Raw genomic sequence first — 19,715 nt, 5'->3', positions numbered from 1 at the left:
TGAACCTCTGTTGTCTCCCTCATTTTTTTCATCTGTGACAGATATAGGATCAATCTGCAGGTAAATAGCGCTACAATGCTCCTTGGCCACCTTATTGAAAGCACAGTTACCAGGAGAAAATTAATGTATTTCTTTCCAGGAGCTGCCAGATTTCAGTCATAGAAACGTGCAGGTAGTGGTACAATCATCACTCACCATTCTGTGAGCAGCAGCTGTCAGGAAATAAGTTCATTTTCTCCCAGTAGCCGTCTTTTCAGTAAGGTGGCCAGACAGCATTGTAACACTATTACTCTGTAGCCTAAAGCTAACTATATGTGGGAAATTTTGACAATACTTTTGTAAAACGAAGGAGCACCACACTCAGGGGAGTACTGTAGCCTCTTAACCCTTATGATCAGTGATGGTCACAGAGTATAGACACCACTGACATCTTCTCAGGTGTCTCAGAGATATATCACAACATATATTAAAAACAGCTAACTTTACATCAAGAAAAATGAAAAAACATATTCTAAGCAAAACTGTCCATCCAATCCCATCTTGTCATTGACACCTTTGCAAGTTAGGGGACATAAACGATTTTGTATTCTAATAGTGGCGAAACACCTTATTAGCTAAAGGCTGAATGCTTGTTTGGCTCACGGCTATTTCTCCCAATACTCACACTCTGGTTAGTGGAGTGTGCATGTATTCCCAATGGGGAGAGGGTAACAGGCAATTGTCGGATGCCTGTTGTGAGGCATATCTTGCATGAGATAAAGGTTCCGATATATAGAAATCCAGCATTTATGATCCTTTAAACGTCAACATCGGCCATTAGGGGAGATTTGGGACACCTTTTATACACGCTGGATGGTGGGCCAGTCCTGTACTGGTTGCGGGGTTTGGCCTGTTGTTGTTTGACTAACAAATAAAGCTCTTGGAGTATGGGTATTGAAGATAATGCAGCAATTCTTACCATTAATAGCCACAATTGCATCAAGTATGACTCCGAAGTTCTCACCTTACTGAAAAAGAATTTGGGTGCAGCAATATGGCGCCACGCATGCGCAGTAGCTTCTCTCGGCAACTGAGAAATGCTACTGCACAAGAGCGGGGGCTGTACTGCTGCAGGTAAATTTCTTTTTCCTCTAGGAAAAAGTGCACGGCACTTAGCTGCTGCGCACGCGCCATTTTGCTGCACCCAAATTTTTCCAAAAGCAAAATGGCACCCGTGCGTGCGCAGTAGCATCTCTCGGCAAATGTGAGGTGCTACTGCGCATGCCGCGGCCATTTTGGAGGGTATGTAAATTTCACTTTGTGACACAAATTACAGTCAGTATGTAAAATAGTAGGCAGGTCACGGAAATCACAGTGACCTGTCACAAGGCAGAGCTAGGCATACATGAATACATAATCTGAGCACATGAATATCATTATGTCAGAACTGAAAGTAAAGATTATAAAAGAACCGCTGGACGGATTTCATCATCAAAGGTATCATTTTACTCAGTATAATGGTGCCCACCTGACAGTGTATGTAGTTTACTAAGCACAATCCTGCTGACAGGTGCACTTTAACCCGATCAGCAAATACTATAAAGAGTAAAAAAAAAAGGATTGAAACGCCAGAATTTTGGCTTTTTGGTTACTGTAAAACATGCAATAAGAAGCAATCAAAATGTATGTACCCAAAAAAGAAGTGCTCACACAGCTACATCGATGTAAAAATGAAGACGCTACAAGCCTTGGAGAATGGTAACAAACTCATTTTTCTTTAAATTTTTTTTTTTTCCTGCCACTTAAATAAAAACGATATGTTAGGTATTATCGTAGTTGTACTGACCTGCAGAATCACAGTTGTTTTTTTATTCGTCCAGTTTCTTATTCAGCAATTTCTCTTTTTTTTCTGTTTTTTTACAGGTTTAACAACAAGAATAAAAAATGACAATAATAAAATGCAATGCAGCGATGTGCCCTGATGTGAGTAAGCTTAAAAGCAGCTACAAGAGTTGTAAAACTGGCACAAAAATGGGCATCAGAGTGGATGCTGAAGGGCGGTATTGAAAGGGTTAAATGCCTTTGCGCCACTGATCTCACACTGCAGACACAGATCAGGGTGCCCCAGTCACAGGCAGGTCACTCCAGACTGACCCAAATGAGTTATGGCCGTCAGAACGGGCATCAAAGTGGGCAGATAGTCGATTATATAATGGTCGACTAAGAAACCAACTCCAGCCCCGAACAGGAAAATGGACGAATAAAAAACCAACTCCAGCATCGTTAAATACCACAGAGGAAAGCATTCACCGTCTATTCACGGCCCAACATGTGAAGGTGGCATAGATGGGTGATGGTGGACACAGACATGAGGAGAGACTGTCTCCATCCGCTGAGCCGGAGCGCACTGACTGGCACTGACTTCCCTAGGCAGCGGTCACATGATTCGGCGTTTGATTAATATGGCCTTGTGTGAGCTGGGTTCTTATTGGCCGTCAGCCTGCTCCCTGAGATCTGCGCTCTGCTAGTGCTGCCTGTCTGTCTCCGCTGCTCTTGGGGCCCACAGTCGTTGTGACCTGAGCCGCCATGTTCCTGTGCTCCAGGCTCCGGGCCGGTGTCACTAGCTCGGTGAGTAACCTGTGCAGCGTAGCGGCAGATGAAGGCTGTGTGCCCGTGGTATGGGCACCGGGGGTGTGAACGACCTTCACACGGCGCGGCCTCCCCTCCAGCTGTCAGTAACCTCTGCAGTGCCGGCCTTCCTCCATAGAGCCGGGCTGCAGCAGGACTATGTGCTGTTACTGTCCTCAGTGTCAGTATTACTAGGGAAGCAGCGGCCGCCGGCCATGTACGTGCCAAGGCACCGTCACCAGCCTCCTGCAGGAACACACAACGTCCTGCATCCTTGGTGCCACACGATGCCGGGCATGAGCCGTCCAGACCAGGCTATGTTCACACCACATAATCCTGGGCATAATCCAATCAGTCTAATATCAGTCTGTGTTCACCCTGCCCCCAGGGCTCCACACGATCCCGGGCATAAGCCAGCCAGTCCAGTACCGGTGTATGTTCACCCCACAATCCAGGGCATAAATTAACCTGTCCACCTTTAAATGAGTTGTCCACTACTTGGAAAAGCCCCTTTTAAAATTATGTAATCCTTCTTGTGAAATACAAATAAGACACTCACCTCCTTAATCAGCGAAGTTCTAGCAAAAATATTAAATTGACAGGATATGAAAAATATTAAATTGACAGGATATGAAAACGTAAGATAGGTTCGAAACATCATGTTATTGCAACATGTGATCCCCACGTTCTAGCAATGTTGATGCCAAGGTTCAACTGGCGTTGTTAGCCCTGAAGCCAATCAGTGGCCGACTATGGACTGCAGTTCTCACTTCCATTTCCCATAGATGTTCCAGTGTCATCCAAAGGAAGTGAGAGCACAGCAGCCGCTGATTGGCTGCAGCGCTCATGTAAAATAATAATTTCATGCGAACCCAGGCAGACCTGGCACTGAATCTCTGGAATAGCACAGGTACGGGTTATTTTTATTTTATAAAGGAGACTACATTTAAAATGGCGTTGCTGAGGTAGTGGACAACTTCTTTAACGTATCCACTGTGAAAATCTCAGACTTTTGCCAACAGTGCTATCCGGCACCCATAGAATTACTGTGACGCTGAGTCACTTTTCACGGTCAGGCCGTGAGACAGGATAGTCAAGGAGTCCGATGTCAAAGTCAGGAGGGTACATCATAAATAGAGGGAAGAGGCAAAGGCGTAGTCAGGTAACATTCCGTAGATCAGAATACCAGGAGGAAAGCAGATCAGAGCAGAAGGGGTTAAACAGACATGGCCAGGCAACTGAAGATCAATAAACAGAACTCAAGGCACAGAGAACAAACCACACACTACCTAAATGCACGTCTGGGGGAAACAGCTCAGTTAAGTAGCCAGGCATTCAACTGGGATAATGAACACCTGAAGATAGCCAGCGCCTCCTAGTCTCAAATTGGACAGCCGAGCTGTCAATCACCACACTGATAGCTATTGCACGCCCCTGTACCAGATTGGATGGTCGAGCTGTCAGTCACAGTACTGACAGCTCCAGCACGCCCCTGTACAAGATTGGACGGCTGAGCTGTCAGTAACTGCATCCCAGACACAGTGAGTGGTGGAACCATGACAGTACCCCCTCTTCTAAGGGGGGCCACCGGACCCCTAGGCTTCTCAGGAAACTTTAGATGGAAGGCCCTGACTAACCGATCGGCCTTCACATCTCGAGCAGGGACCCATGATCTCTCCTGTGGTCTGTATCCCCTCCAGTGGATGAGGTATTGGAGGGAATTACGGACACTACGAGAATCCACCACTCTCTGAACCTCATACTTGACTGAACCTGGAGGAGGCGGGGATGATGGAGACAATACCGAGGGAACAAACTCCTTTAATAAGGATTTTTGGAAAATGTTAGAGATGCGAAGGGATGGAGGAAGCTTTAATCTGAATGCCACTGGATTGACCACCTCAAGGATCTCATAAGGACCAATAAACTTTGGACCCAACTTTGCCAACGGCAGTTTAAGTTTAATGTTCCTGGATGACAACCAAACCTTATCCCCAATTTTAAATACAGGACCCACCGAACGTCTTCTATCGACCTTCAGTTTTTGGTGAGTCTGAGCAGTCCCAATATTCTTTGAACCTCCTTCCAAACATCCCCAAGTCTTTGTACGGTGTAATGAAATTAAATAAAATGATTCCGAGGACATATTTTCTGTATCACAGCGGCCCTCAAATGTCAGTTTATACTGCACACAATGTGTGGATCCAGGGCTTGTTCTGTTATAGCATGAGCTCAGCATATGATGAATCTCCAGCTGAGATGCTATGGACTGGGGAACATGAAGCTCCATCAGATGCTGTAATCATTGTGAACTTCACAGGACGTACTGTAACAATAGTCCTAGTTGGAGTAGTGTTTTCAGAACAAATATGCCCACACTGCAAAAACAGCAGTTTGCAATAGATGAGCACTAGATGCTGTACTTTTATCACAGTCCTGTGTGATGTGTATGCAGTCTAATGCTTTTGTCTGATGCTTACAGGTACGACGGTACTTACATAAAACTGCAAGATGCAGTGGAGCCGGAGGAGCCTCATTTATAGTAAGTAAGCAAGCACTTTGGTGCTCTTTTTTTGCAGTGTGACTACAGATGTTTGAATCCTCCCAGCCAGAGGTGTATCTAGGTTCTCCGGCACCCGGGGCAAGAATTCAGTTTGGCACTCCATCCCCCTCCAAGTACACATGCGATTTGCGCACTTAGTCACGTGCCGAAGAGCTGCTCTCCCTAATTCTCTGAATGTTCATTGAAAAACTGAGATTAGCAGGAAGAGAAGCTCATTGTCATGTGACCCTAAGTATGAAAATCGCATGTGAGTGAAGTGCCATGTGCCATGTGATGACTGATGGAGCCAGCAAGCAGAGCTGAATCCTGAAAGTAAGTTTATTACATGCTGTCAGGATTGGCTACAGGGCTTCATTTTATAATGAAAGGGCTTGTCCAGGTTTGAGATGAAAGTCTGCAGTCATTCTAGGTGACCGCACCCTTCTGAATTCTCACGGCGCACACTTTTAGGATTCTCCCTTGCCGGTGACCAGAGTGGACGGTCATGTGAGCAAGTATGCGATTTGTATACTTTTGGCCACATTCTGACTAGACGTGTCCGGCCTAGCTCAATTCATTTTCATTGAGTGAGACTGCGCACGTCAAGTCAGAATGTGATCACATGTGTGCAAATCGCCGGCGCCAGAATATCCTGACAGCGTACAGTGTGCACTGAGAGAATTCAGAAGTCTGCAGTCACATAGAATGCCTGCAGACTAGTGATGAGCGAGCATGCTCATTTAACCGAGCATGCTCGGGTGCTTACCGAGTATCTTCGGCGTGTTCGTATGTTATGTTCGAGTCCCTGCGTCTGCATGATTTACAGCCTGAACACATGCAGGGATTGACTGTTTGTTAGGGATTCCTCACATGTGGTGAGGCTGTATAACAGCCGTAAATCATGCAGACGCAGGGACTCGAACATAACAACATACGAGCACACCAAAGATACTCGGTAAGCACCCCAGCATGCTCGGTTAAAGGGTTAAATGAGCACGCTAGCTCATCACTACTGCAGACTCCTCACAAATGTGGACAACCCCTTTAATGCTCCTAGCATAAATAAAAATATGAGAATTAGTATCACAAAAAAAACCATTTACATCCAGATAGCTGATAGATGAAGTTGTCTCTGATTGGAGTCCTTCTCTTTATTTTCTTCCTCTTGTCCAGACGCCATGATGAGTTTTCTCATCCACAGCTCGTCTCTGCAGACTTCATCTTCTTTGGTCTTCTGCAGCACATCTCCACACGATGCCCTTAAAAATAACAGTGTCATTATAATGCTCTTGAATGAAAATATCTGCCCTACCCTGAGCCCCTGAATATATAATTGCCCCTCATTATATTCCCTGCACAAAATATGACCCACACACTGTCCCTCTTATGGTATATGCACTCCACACTGCCCTCTCCTTTCCATACTGGGCCCCCTCTTCACACTGTCCTCTCACACTGGGTCCCTCCGACAGGGCCCTGTCTCTATACTGTGTCTCCTCATCACTGTCCCCCTTCTGGTTGTGCCCTTAAACTGTCCACCCATACCACCCCCCCTCCCCACTACTCAGTCTTTTCTCCCGCCATACTGTCTCCTCGCACGTTTCCCCTTTCCTCATACCATCTCCTCTCACATCCCCCATGCTAACCATACTGTCTCCTCATATATTTACCCACTCACACATCCCCCCCCCCCGACTCCCAATACTATGTCCGCACCCATCCCCAAGACTCCCAATACTGTCTGCACCCATCCCATCACCCTCGCTCCCTGTACTGTGTCTGCATACATTTTTTCCCCTCGCTCTTAAAATGTGTCCTCACCCATCCCCCTACTCACCATACTGTCTGCACCCATCCCCCCACTCCTACTGTGTCTGCACCAATCCCCACATACTATTTCCTCATACATGCCCCCCATCTCTCCCCTTGCTCCTCATACTGTGCATTCAAATTTGTACTGCTCCCCATATTGTCTGCTTCTGTTCCTTCCTTGCTCCCCAAACTTGCGTCCTCAAATCTTCCCCACCGTACGCCGTTACACTAAATTTCCCCCACCCTTCTCCCCACACTAATCACTTCACCCCTCCCCCCTTGTTACACTAAATCTTCAGTGTCTTCAGCTCCCCTGGAGCACTTGCCACCAATGTGCGCCTCTGCAGCGCTGGCGAGTGACATCAGCAGTGTGATCATATGACCTGATCACGCTGCTGACGTCAGCTTGACAGCCGGCTCAGAAAACGGCCGACTCCCAGACTCGGGCGGGGGGGGCGGCAAAATGCAGCCTTCGGGGAAGACCCCTCGGACTGCTGCATTAGGCGACCCTACAGTGCCCCCCTGCTGGCTACGCCCGGGACAGATGCCCCGCCTTGTACCCCCACCTCTAGATACGTCTCTGCCCCCAGCACACGCCGCTGATCACAACAAAATTAGCGGCACTGGGTTTGACTTTAATGTAATGCACATGGCCAGCTTTAGATGCTGACATACAGGAATTTTTTCACAAAATATCATAATAATTTTGCTGTTTAGTGAAGCTGAACTTGTGTGTTGGTGGGTGACATGAGACTCGGGCACCACTCTGTGATAAATAGGTGGTGCCTTGTTGTATGGGAGACCAATATCAATGAATGAATATGGAGATACAGCATACACTGTGTGTTTGATTCAGAAATCCATAAATGTGTATTAATTCTCTGGGACTTAATTATTTTTTTGCTTTTTATAAATGTCTGTGCAGCCACTTCAGAAATTCTAATAGCAAACATTTCCGAGACTTAAGAGAACATAAAAAAAAATACATTTACTGCCAGAACAATTCTTTCCATTGTTGCCATCTGCCCAAGGTGATAAAAATGCAAAATGCCGAAACTATGAGTTATGTCCATAGTCAGCAGAGCAGCTGAAGGAATACATTCTAGTTGGATTCAGGACATTGTCAAAGACTTTGTGAGGTTGAAAAAGGATTTCTGTGTGTGATCTTAAAAGGAATCTATCATCCGGTTTTTGCTGCCTCATCTGACAGCAGCATAATGTAGGGAAAGAGACCCTGATTCTAGCGATGTATCACTTTGTGTCACAACTGCTGCACCCAGTAAACTATCACAGCTTTTATATGTAGCAGAGCTGAGAAAGCTGACCCTGCCCACGCCAGACTCACTATGTACATTGTTTACTGACAGTGAGCTGTTTATTAGAGGAGGGAACGATGTGGTCGGACCAGAGTCCCCGTGCACTATGTTCCAGGCAGTGATAATCTCCTTGTGATAAAACCTTCGTTGTATGGAAACAACACCACATGCTGTCCTCAGATTACATAGTAAAAACCTGCTGAATGTTGTTAAACATGACACTCATTTGTCATACTTTTGACCAATGATGATATATTGGATGTAGACATTGGCTTCATTTCTAGGTGCACACCACATGAACCTCTGGGGAAGTGGCAATCTTCCATTTCCCTAGCTCTGCCTTGAATTTATGACCGTGCTGTGCCACCCCAGAGTACCAAATGCAGCACTGATGATCAGTCAGAGTGTTCTGACTGCTCTGCCTGATCATTAGGGACTTCTCCTAAGTAGGGTTAGAGGGGGTCCACTGTGCAGGGCCTCAACTGCAGGCTCTAAGACTGAATGTATTTGTCTGTAATCAGTTTCTAAAATACGGTCTAGTAATACGGTCTTTAATTAGCTCAGTAGATAATTGCTTTAATTAGAAAGATGTGACAGCCTGTAAACAGAGGAAAATCGACGTAACCTCTTTGATGCTAGGCCTTGTGTATCAAACATATAGATAAATATGCCTCGTCTCTCCTGGTCCTTAGATGTCCTTCTCATTTGTTCATTGCAGCATAGAGATACCCCTGAGAATAACCCGGATACTCCCTTCGAGTTCAGTGCAGAAAATTATAAGGTACGTTGTGTGCACTTTGGGTTATGTAACATTACAGCACTCAGACGTTGCCTTTTATATAACCCCATTAGCGGCTCCACAGCCTGTATCTAAATTGCTTTGCTTTTCATTCTGGGCTTCTGTGACACTGGAGAGATTTATATTTTACCATTTTATTTATTTCTTTTTCAGAGAATAGAAGCTATAATTGACAACTACCCAGAAGGGCACAAAGCAGCAGCTGTAATCCCAGTGCTTGATTTGGCGCAGAGGCAGCACGGATGGTTGCCTATCTCTGCTATGAACAAGGTATGATGTGCAATATCCACAGATTTATGTGTTCAAGGAGCGAGTGATACTTCTTTGTGGAAAAGATTTTATTTTTTTTTTTTTGTACTGAAGTGAAGTACATATGGGAACATTTAACCAATTAGAGGATGCGGACAAAGCCAAATGTAATTAAGGATAACCCAGGACTTTTCTGTAAATTATGGGAGATGTTGCCTAACTAGGTAGAATTGACGTACGGAACCATTTGGTATTTACAAGGAGAAAAACTCCCTGGGAGTAAAATATAAGTAGATACAATGCTGATTTTTTTGTTTTTCCTTCATTTTTTAAGTTTTTAGCCTTTAACCAGAGCTACAGTTTTCACCATCACTTTGGGTTATATACATGTTTTGATCACTTTTGACTTCATTTCAGGGAGGTGTTTTGGTGCCACCCCACCATGTTTACCGTAAGAGTCAAATAATTTGTATATTTTGATAATTTGGACATTTAAAAATGCAGAGATTCCAAAAGAGCTTACGTTTAATTTTTTTTTAAAGGGAATCTGTCACCCCCTGACACTTACCTGACCTACTAATATAGGCATACAGGTGATAGAAATGTAAATCTATACATACCTGTATGCCTCATATTAGAGATCTGATTGCCGTAAAATGTCTTTTTATTCAATCAAGTTTCTGATGCTTGCAGACCCGGGGCCCGCAAGAAATCCCCGCCTACTGTGGTAATTATAATGTTCCCCCTCCCCTACATGTCACAGTGCTTGGATTTGGCTGTGGCAACTGCACATCACAGGGCACCATGACATGCAGGGGAGGGGGGAAACATTATAATTACCACAGTAGGCGGGGATTTCTTGCGGGCCCCGGGCCTGCAAGCATCAGAAACTTGATTGACTAAAAAGACATTGTACAGCAACCAGACCTCTAATATGGGCCATACAGGTAGGTATAGATTTACATTTCTATCACCTGTATGCCCATCTTAGAAGTCAGATAAGTGCCAGGGGGTGACAGATTCCCTTTAACCCTTTTTTTTTTTTCTCTTCCTGATGTACTGTTATGTAATGTGTTGGGTCCCGGGCTTTGATGCAAGCTCAAGAAACTGAGCTTACATCATTGCTGGCAGATAACGGCTGTGATAGCAAAGCAATATTTGCCTCTGAGCTCCACTCTCTGCTGTTATCATCTTAAATGCTGCTGTCAATCTCTGACAGCGGCATTTACAGAATAAGTCCTGGAAGCATGCCGTTCCTCACGCTCATCAGCTTCCCCAAGATCATGGGGTGTCAATGGTCTGCCATATGAACTGGTGGTCTGCTAAAGATCCCCCTGTGCCTATAAAGACCAGCGTGTTTGCAGTATATAGTACAAGCAATTGGATGAACACAGGTTTAAGTTCCTTAAGGAGACTAACAATTAAAATACTAAAGGGTGGAATGTGTCTGTAAAGGTCAGCTCTATCACGATATAAAATTAGATCAGTAAATGCCGTAATGAGGAAAAAGTCAAAACTCCAGAATTGCATTTTTTTTTGGGTTGCTGTGACTCAGTGAAAGCAGCAATAAAAAGCAATCAAGATTGTCATATGCATCCCGAAAATGGTATCAATAAATGTCTGCTCACCACCCAAAAAACAAGCCCTTGCACAGCCCCAGTGACCAAAATTATTTTTTTTTTAATTAATTTCCAATTTTTTTAAAGTTTTTTTTTATCACTGCTTAAAAATAAATACAAATATGCAGGCTGGAAAACCCTGCTTGGCCTCAGTCGTCAGTGATGTCCTGAAGACCACCGTGATCTATCGCTCCAGCTGCTCAGTGGGACATTATGGGTAGATGTAGACATACATATAGTTTTGTCTCAAAAATGCAAAATGAAAACTTTTTACTTTGTGGCGACTGCAACAATGGAGAGATGTTTTTACAATAAACGCTGTGTTTTCAGGTAGCAGAAGTCCTGGACATGCCGGCTATGAGAGTCTATGAAGTGGCAACCTTCTATACGATGTACAACAGGAAGCCTGTAGGAAAATACCACATTCAGATTTGTACGACTACACCCTGTATGCTTAGAGATTCGGATTCCATACTGGAAGCTATTAAAAAGAAACTTGGTATGTACATTTTCTTTTTTTTTTTTAATGTTTCTAAAACGTTTTATATGTGAAAACTTAAAGGGATTGTGGCAACTTGTTAAATGGTGGAACTTGCCTGTAAAAAGCAACTTTGCCAAATATTAAAAATGGTCTCAAGAACGGAGTGATTTGTAATTATATAGTTTACTGCTTGTTGCCTAAGTCAGGGGGTCGACAAAGTTGTTCAGAATCTAGGAGCCAGCCAAAAAATTTAGGAGCCAGAATTTTTTTTAAGCAAACTTGGTTTTTAATTTAACAAAAAAAACATTACAAACGTTATAAACAACATTTTACTTTTAAAGATAATAAATATTATATTTTGATATTTTAGATTTTAGGCAACATTCTAGTGTTTTTCACTTTGCTTTTTGTGGCCATGAACATGCCTTGTGATTTTAGAGCTGAAGTACCAGTGGTCCACAGCCTTGGCAGGATCAAACGCCTTCACAGATGGCCCATTCATGGTGATCATAAACAAGTCACTTAAACTTTCTTCTTGCATCCTTGATCTGAATTTATTTTTGACCATGTTCATCAAACTAAATCCTCTTTCACAACATGAGGTTGAGACAGGGAGCACCGCCACAATCGACAACAGGTTTCCCAGAACTGGAAATCTCTTGGTGTTGGAGAGTGCCAAATCCAGAAGCTCACACAGTTTCTTTCCTTTTCCAAGGACCTTAAACTCATACCACTCATTGAGGAGTGAGTGAATGCATTGGTCATCACTTTCAGGTGGAGATAGCTGTTTACGAAAATGATGAGCCAATGCAGTAATCTCAACCACACCATAGTCTTGCAATGTTGTTCCTGCTGGCCAGGCAAAGGTGTCAAACACTGCGGTGGATCTTTCAATATTTATATCACTTAGAAATCGCACTGTCAAGTATTTAACTGCATGATTAATTAAATTAGCTTTTTCCTGCTGAATTGATGCAGCTACAGTGTTGCTCAGTCCATGTAGCTGTACATTTTGAAACAGTCCTTGAAGAGATGTTCCTGAGACAAATCTGGCCTCATGTTGTTTTGGTGCATCTCTAAGTGAATTGATTGTTGAAATTGTGCTTTTCACATGCAACTCAATTGTGCTTAAAAAAAGCTCTTCCCTTTGAAATATAAGTGACAAGTTTTTATGAATTTCCAGATAGTCCAGTAGAAAATGGAGCATGTGAACAAATTTAAAATCTGTGAGCTTTCTCAGTAAACCATGGGCAGCTGCAGAGGCACTGTCTTTTTCCGCAGCCACACTTTCTAGGTGGATTGTCACGCATTTCCAGTCTTTGACAAGTGCAGACAGAGCACCGACTTTGCTTGCTACCCATCTGACATTATGCAAGTATTGGAATTTCAGAATTGTAAGCTGCAGGTTTTCTGCTACTTGCTTCAGCTGTCGCATTCTCTTAGGTGAGTATTGATAAAATTGGTAGAGTTTCTTTAAAATAGAGTCAAAATCATCAATTAATTTAGCTTGTTTTACTGAACTTAATACACTTAAGTTCAATCGGTGTGCAACACAGTGAATGCCAATTAAATGACTGATGTTTTGGCGTATTTTCTGCACCAAGCCATTTTCGGTCCCAATCATGCTGGCAGCACCATCTGTACCAATGGCAATCAAGTGACTTGAAGAAAGCCAGCCTACAAGACCAAGTGTTCTAAGTTCTTCTGTGAGCGCTTCTAAATATCCATCTGCAGTAGCCATTTCAAGAGGAGAAACAGAAAGAAATACTTCTTTGACCCTGTTGTCCTTGATGTACCTGACATACAGAATCAGTTGTTCAACCCCTGCTTTGTCAGTTGAGCCATCTAGCATCAAGCTGACATATTTTGCCTCTTTGAGCTCACTGATTAGGTTTTTCCTGATTATTTCTGCAATATGGGAAATGAATTCTTTGCATCTTTTATCGTTTGCATATTCCTGTCGCACAGCACTCCCTAATTTCTCCGTCAACTCTAGCAACCCTTCAAAATCTGTGAAAGGTCTGTTGTTTTTGGCAATATAATAGGCCACATTAAATAGAATGATCATATGTTTAAAAATGTCTTCATCCATTTTCCTTATACAAGCAGCCAATGGAGTAGCTTCTGGAGCCAACGCTGCATGTTTAGCCTCCACACAATTTAGATGCTGGAGAGACTTTGCTGCTTTTTGAAGGTTTCAAGTTTAAAGGGTCCTGAAAATCCTTTTACGATCCTAGATGCTTGGTCAGCAATGCCAGGGAAGGAAGCACAAATCTCGCATATAGCTATACCAGTTGTATGGTCAAATTTAAGCCATGCGAGTTCTTTACACCACTCTTGCCTAAATCTCCTGGGTCCAGCAGTTTGACAACGGCTTGTTGATGGGGACTCCTCTGCTGGTGGGTCAACTCTTGTTTCTTCAGTTACCTGTTGCCCGGCACTTTCTACCTGTTGCACTGCGCTTTCAAGAGAGGTCTTTGTAAAGAACTGTGTCATTTTCAGTTGCTTTTCATTTTCTGGTATTCTCTCTGTTGCTCTGCGCTTCATTTTTTTCCTGAACCCAGAAAAGAAAAAAAAATGTGCACTTTGCTCTGCTATGCCAATTATAACTTACACATGATCTCTTTACCCTTCTTTGTCCGAGTGGACGAGGCAGTACTCCGGCTTCGTTCTCCCGGCGGCACCCGACTTTGTTCTTCCAGCAGCACTCCGCAGTCCGCCATATAGTACCCATATAATAATGGGATACACTGTGAATATACTGCCATATAGTAACCATATAATTACAGCATATACTGTGTATATACTGCTGTACCCTACTTACAAAAAGATTTAGCAATGTAGGAAACTCCATTCAGTGGTGGTCCAGCAGGATAGGGTCTCTCAGCACTTCTAGAGAAGATTAAAAATCAATCTGCCTTATTATCCATATATTTTATTTTCTAACCATAAGAAGTTTCAAATCCTTTTTTGTAGGAACAACACTTTTCTAAATCAATGAAACAACATACTCACCTTAAATGTTTTTTGGAGGGAAAAGTAAAGATAAATTGTTGTTCCGTTTTTTTCTTGACATTTTTTTTTTAAATTTTTACGAATGCTTTAAAAATTGCTTTTTAAAAAAAAATAAATAGATGTCATTACATTTATAAATTTTTTATATTCTCAGTTTTTTTCTCAGAAAAATCAAAGAAACTAATTTTTTTTAAAAAATGCCTGTTCCGTTTTTTTGTTGACAAACTGTACATATAGACCCCCTCACACACGGCGTCTCCCCGGGGAGCACGGCCTTTGTATGTACTTACACAGGTAGCGGGAGATGAGAATGGGCCCCCGGCCACAGCGATCCTTCCCCCGTAACCCAACTCTCCCTGTCCAGTCCCGGAGCATAAGGGGTGCGGAGCAAAGTGGAGAAGGCGGCCTGAGCGATACTGTCCCTGCTTCCTCCGATTGGATGACTCCGTGCAGGAGGTGGGATTGGATTGAGAGTATTTTTTTTTCTTCTCAACTCCTCAAGCACCAGGCAACATTTTCTAGGCGCCACTGGCGACCAGGCGCCTGGGTTTGTCGAGCCCTGGCCTAAGTTACCAGCCACCTCAGTAGTCTTAAAGTGGCTGGTTTTCTTAGGCAAGGAGCATTCACTTGCCAGTTGATTGCTATACAGTCCCAAAGTGCTGCTCTCTAGGCCAAAACACCCTTGTGCTCCTCTGATGTGGCATCGGGAGAGCGCACTGTTTCTATCCAGCAGCGCAACCGTGCCTCAATCATCGGGAGGGCACTGCCCCTAGCAAACAGGAAGCTGGGAGGCAGAGTGGCAGTGCGCTCATAAAGAGAAAAGATTTGAACAACCTTTTTAATAGGTTGCCCACTTAATTGTAACAGATGTGTTGGTGACATGATCTTGTGGCACTTAATAATGTATAAATATTTCGGCTTCTTTTCCTGCACTTATTACTACGGCCTTTCTCACAGACTGCACGGCTTTCCTGTATATACAATGGCTGCTGATGGAGGAGTGTGTGGCCAGACCTGTCCCATCAGTTTCCTCCAGTAAAACACTTCAAGCTGTTTTCAATTGGAGAAGGATAAGGGACTTATCTGGTCATATGCCCCTCCATTAGCAGCCATTGTGAGAACAGGAGCACTGTGCAGTCTATAACGTCTTTATTCAAAGGCAATAATTAATTAAAAAAACCTTGCTGAATGTTTGCTTTTTTGAAGCAGATATCCCAGTTTCACACTGACCACTAGAGCATACACAATCTGACATTACCTGTTTTCTGCAGCTTACTTCTCCACCTTTACTTTATAGACTGGGGCACAGCCAGCAGGGTCATATCCTTATTAAACATACATTATCATTTAATGACAGATTCCAGTTTCACTGTTATTCTGCCATATCTAGGAATATTGCAGTACAATGCTAGAGAACGCTCGGGCTCTATATGCTGCTCTTTCTTGGTCTCTGGGTGGAGAGACTGTCCTTTCCTCTTCCTGGTGACTGTATAAATTTTATTACTTCCAATGATTGCAGCTGCAGTAAAGCATACCTATTATGTGCAGCAATGTGTGTACTGCTAATGTAGAAGCCCTCATAGAATTTTATTTTACAGCTATATTTTCTTAAAAATTGACCCTTTATTTCACTTATGAAATTACACATGTGTAATTAATTTTAGTTGAATTCATGATGAGGAGCTCCTAACATTGAGTTTGTCAGCTCTAGGGAGTCCAACTGACATAGATTAATGATAAGAGCAGGGCTGTTTAATATCGGTGAAGGGTTTGTCTTGGTTTATCTAGTTGTGGCAAGCCAGATCACAAAACAAATTTAAATAGTAGACAAAGATAGCCCAAGTAAACACAAAATGCAGTTTTATTATTAAGGGAAAAAGAAATCCAAACATACAGGGTACTGTGTGAAAAAGTGATTCCCCCCTCTAAAACCTAAATTAACTGTGGTTTATCACATCTTTGGAAAGCTGAGTTCAATTTCCCTAGCCACACACAGGCCTGATTACTGCCACACCTGTTCTCAATCAATAAATCACTTATATAGGACCTGCCTGACAAAGTGAAGTAGACCAAAAAAATCATCACAAGCTAGACATTATGCTGCCATCCAAAGAAATTCAAGAACAAATGAGAAACAAAGTTATTGAGATCTATCAGTCAGGAAAATGTTATAAAGCCATTTCTAAAGCTTTGGGACTCCAGCGAACCACAGTGAGAGCCATTATCCACAAATGGTGAAAACATGGAACAGTGGTGAACCTTCCCAGAGTTAGCCGGCCGACCAAACTTACCCCAAGAATTCAGCGACAACTCATCCAAGAGGTCACAAAAGACCCCACAACAACATCCAAAGAACTGCAGGCCTTACTTGCCTCACTTAAGGTCAGTGTTCATGACTCCACCATAAGAAAGAGACAGGGCAAAAATGGCATGCATGGCCGAGTTCCAAGTCAAAAACTACTGCTGAGCAAAAAGAAAATAAAGGCTTGTCTCAGTTTTGCCATAACACATCTTGATGATTGCCAAGACTTTTGGGAGAATACTCTGTGGACTGACGAGACAAAAGTTTAACTTTTTGGAAGTTGTTTGTTCCATTACATCTGGCTTAGAAATAACACAGCATTTCAGAAAAGGAACATCATACCAACAGTAAAATATGGTGGTGGTAGTGTGATGGTCTGGGGCTGTTTTGCTGCTTCATGACCTGGAAGACTTGCTGTGGTAAATGGAACCATGAATTCTGTCTACCAAAAAATCCTGAAGGAGAATGTCCGGCCATCTGTTCATGACCTCAACCTAAAGCGCACTTGGGTTATGCAGCAGGACAATGATCCAAAACACACCAGCAATTCCACCTCTGAATGGCTTTACAAAAACACAAAATGAAGACTTTGGAGTGGTCGAGTCAAAGTCCTGACCTTAATCCGATTGAGATGCTGTGGCATGAATGACCTTAAAAATGTGGTTCATGCTCTGAAACCCTCCAATGTGGCTGAATTACAACAATTTTGCAAAGATGAGTGGGCCAAAATTGCTCCAGAGCCGTGTAAAAGACTCATTGCTAGTTATCGGAAACGCTTGATTGCAGTTGTCACTGCTAAGGCCCAATCAGTTATTAGGTTTAGGAGGCGATCACTTTTTCACACAGAGCCCTGTAGGTTTGGATTTCTTTTTCCCTTAATAATAAAGACCTTCATTTAAAAAACTGCATTTTGTGTTTACTTGTGTTATCTTTCTCTAATATTTAAATTTTTGTTTTGTGATCTGAAACAATTAAGTGTGACAAACATGCAAAAGAATAAGAAATCAGAAAGGGAGAAAACACTTTTTCACACCACTGTGTATATATAAAGCGTTGTGGAATTAATGCTGCTATATAGGCAAGGAAAATAAATAAAACTGAAATATGCCTGCCTAGTCAAACAAATGAGAATACAAATGAAGAATTCTTCTGCTTTATAGAATGATTGATGTTGAAACTTATTTTGATCGCCAAATGTGTAAGGAATATACTATTAAATGTTATATGACGTAAGTCTCGATAATCTTGTTGGCGGCCGCCCTGTTTGTACCATGTTATGGCATTATAACTGTAGCACCCGTAATCTGGGCTGACTATATCTGTTCGCAGGAATTCACGTCGGGGAGACTACACCTGATAAGATGTTCACGCTTACAGAAGTCGAGTGTCTTGGTGCCTGTGTAAATGCACCAATGGTGCAAATTAACGACAATTACTATGTGAGTATATCACTAGTACAAAAACAGTCTGTTACGATGTATCAAAATTACCCTATGAGTATTGAAGGACATCCAAGACGCCACTCCAAGGCTACAATGGAGGGATGGTATCTCTCTAAGTAGTAGGTTTTTTTGTGCAAAAGTCAGTGAATTCTTGCTGAGTTTTTGACACAACAGGTTTTTCATACAAAGTCATAAGGAACAATATTGTTTCTACCCAAAAATACAGAAAGAATGGGCCTAATTTATCACAAGTGTCCAAAAGAAAAACTGTTTGTTGCCCATAGTAACCAATGACAGCTTCATTTTAGACTGTTTTAATAAAATAAAAGCTGTTCTCTGATTGCTATGAACAGATTTTCTTTTACACAGTTTTGATAAATTTGCCACAACTTGTTGTATAACGCCATATTAAAGTGAATTTGTCAACAGGTTTTAGTTATGTAATCTGAGAGCAGCACAATATAAGGACAGAGACCCTGATTCCAGCGACATCAGTTACTGGTCTGATTGGTGCAATTTTGATAAAATCAGTGTTTTATCAGCAGGAGATTATCACTACAGGACTAGGTGTCCTGTGCCTTCTAGTCAACTGCTCGGTGTAACCTTGCCCTCACCACTAATTAGCAGATTTCTGTCTATGCACAGTGTACACAGAAAGCTTCAGTGGTGTGTGTGGGGTTATACACCGCTCGGCATTGAGAAAACTGCTGGATCTGCAGCAGAGAAAACAAAGATTGTAACAAATTGACAGCAAGCAGCTCGGTAAGTGATACATCACTGGAATCAGGGTCTCTGCCCCTATATTGTGCTTTTTTCAGATTACATGGCAAAAACCTGGCAACAGACTCCCTTCCCGACACGGCCAATTAACACTTTTGCATTTTTGTTTTTTCCTCCCCTTCCAAGAGCCATAACTTTTTTTTCTGTCCATGTAGACATATGAAGGTTTGTTTTTGTGGGAAAACTTTTTTAATGACACCATTCATTTTACCACAATAGATGGAGGACTATGTGGGGCCCATTAATCTGCATGGCGGACTATGTGGGGCCCATCATTCTATATACTGGTTGGCCAATGTATTTGTCCAAGTTTTTCATTTTGGCCCTCTGTGTGTTTGAGTTTGACATCCCGGCCTTAGGGTTTTTGAACCTGCTGTCATCTGATCACTTTTGCCATATAAAGGAATACCACAGTATTGCTGTATATAGCAAACAGTACGATCTCCTTTGAAGCTCGTCCACAGGCTGGGTTTCAAAGGATCTTCTTGATGACAGGTACGGAAGTCTTCAACAGACCCCTGGCTGTCCCAGCAACCCATCGATGCATGGCGATCCTGTTAAGTCTCAGGCCCAAGTCCGCTGTACCCCAGCTGTTAGAGGCAGGTCCTGGTTCACTAATGGACAATCCCTCTTAAGCTCATTAATAAAGATACAAGTTTGTGAATGATTAATGTAAATTTTACTAATTTTATAGATAAAATATTTTATAATTGTTGCCAAGTATTTCTTAAAACGTCTTTTTTTTTATGCA

General features: G+C 42.7%; 2 protein-coding genes and 1 long non-coding RNA gene across 3 annotated transcripts in view; 2 read left to right on the top strand and 1 right to left on the bottom strand.

The window, feature by feature from the left end:
- Positions 1 to 1,964, top strand: part of LOC141265684 (uncharacterized) — a 125,365-nt gene extending 123,401 nt beyond the window's left edge. The window contains exon 3 of the long non-coding RNA XR_012320146.1: positions 1,903 to 1,964. This is a non-coding gene — a long non-coding RNA (uncharacterized lncRNA). The remainder of the gene's footprint in view (positions 1 to 1,902) is intronic.
- A 486-nt stretch (positions 1,965 to 2,450) lies between these two features.
- NDUFV2 (NADH:ubiquinone oxidoreductase core subunit V2) overlaps positions 2,451 to 19,715 on the top strand; it is a 22,453-nt gene continuing 5,188 nt past the window's right edge. The window contains exons 1-6 of the mRNA XM_073679046.1: positions 2,451 to 2,607; positions 5,090 to 5,149; positions 8,996 to 9,058; positions 9,230 to 9,346; positions 11,275 to 11,443; positions 18,072 to 18,181. Coding sequence (XP_073535147.1) covers positions 2,566 to 2,607; positions 5,090 to 5,149; positions 8,996 to 9,058; positions 9,230 to 9,346; positions 11,275 to 11,443; positions 18,072 to 18,181 — 561 coding nt within the window. The 5' untranslated portion in view covers positions 2,451 to 2,565. The remainder of the gene's footprint in view (positions 2,608 to 5,089; positions 5,150 to 8,995; positions 9,059 to 9,229; positions 9,347 to 11,274; positions 11,444 to 18,071; positions 18,182 to 19,715) is intronic.
- Positions 11,638 to 14,964, bottom strand: LOC141265679 (zinc finger protein 862-like). Its single transcript, XM_073679045.1, has 2 exons — positions 14,250 to 14,964; positions 11,638 to 14,175 (listed from the first exon to the last, which is right to left on the bottom strand). The coding sequence occupies exon 2, from the start codon at positions 13,515 to 13,517 to the stop codon at positions 11,811 to 11,813; it is 1,707 nt and encodes a 568-aa protein (XP_073535146.1). The 5' UTR covers positions 13,518 to 14,175; positions 14,250 to 14,964; the 3' UTR covers positions 11,638 to 11,810.

The sequence above is a fragment of the Phyllobates terribilis genome, unplaced genomic scaffold, assembly GCF_046119375.1.
Source record: "Phyllobates terribilis strain yellow unplaced genomic scaffold, ASM4611937v1 Scaffold_4__5_contigs__length_816908805, whole genome shotgun sequence".
In the NCBI taxonomy this organism is placed as follows: Eukaryota; Metazoa; Chordata; class Amphibia; order Anura; family Dendrobatidae; genus Phyllobates; species Phyllobates terribilis.
Note: the sequence above shows the minus strand (reverse complement) of the source record. Positions and strands in the feature narration are given on the sequence as shown.

Bases quoted from the DNA above. Each gene is read 5' to 3' on its own strand.
- LOC141265679 (XM_073679045.1), bottom strand. From the start codon at position 13,517: ATGGATGAAGACATTTTTAAACATATGATCATTCTATTTAATGTGGCC.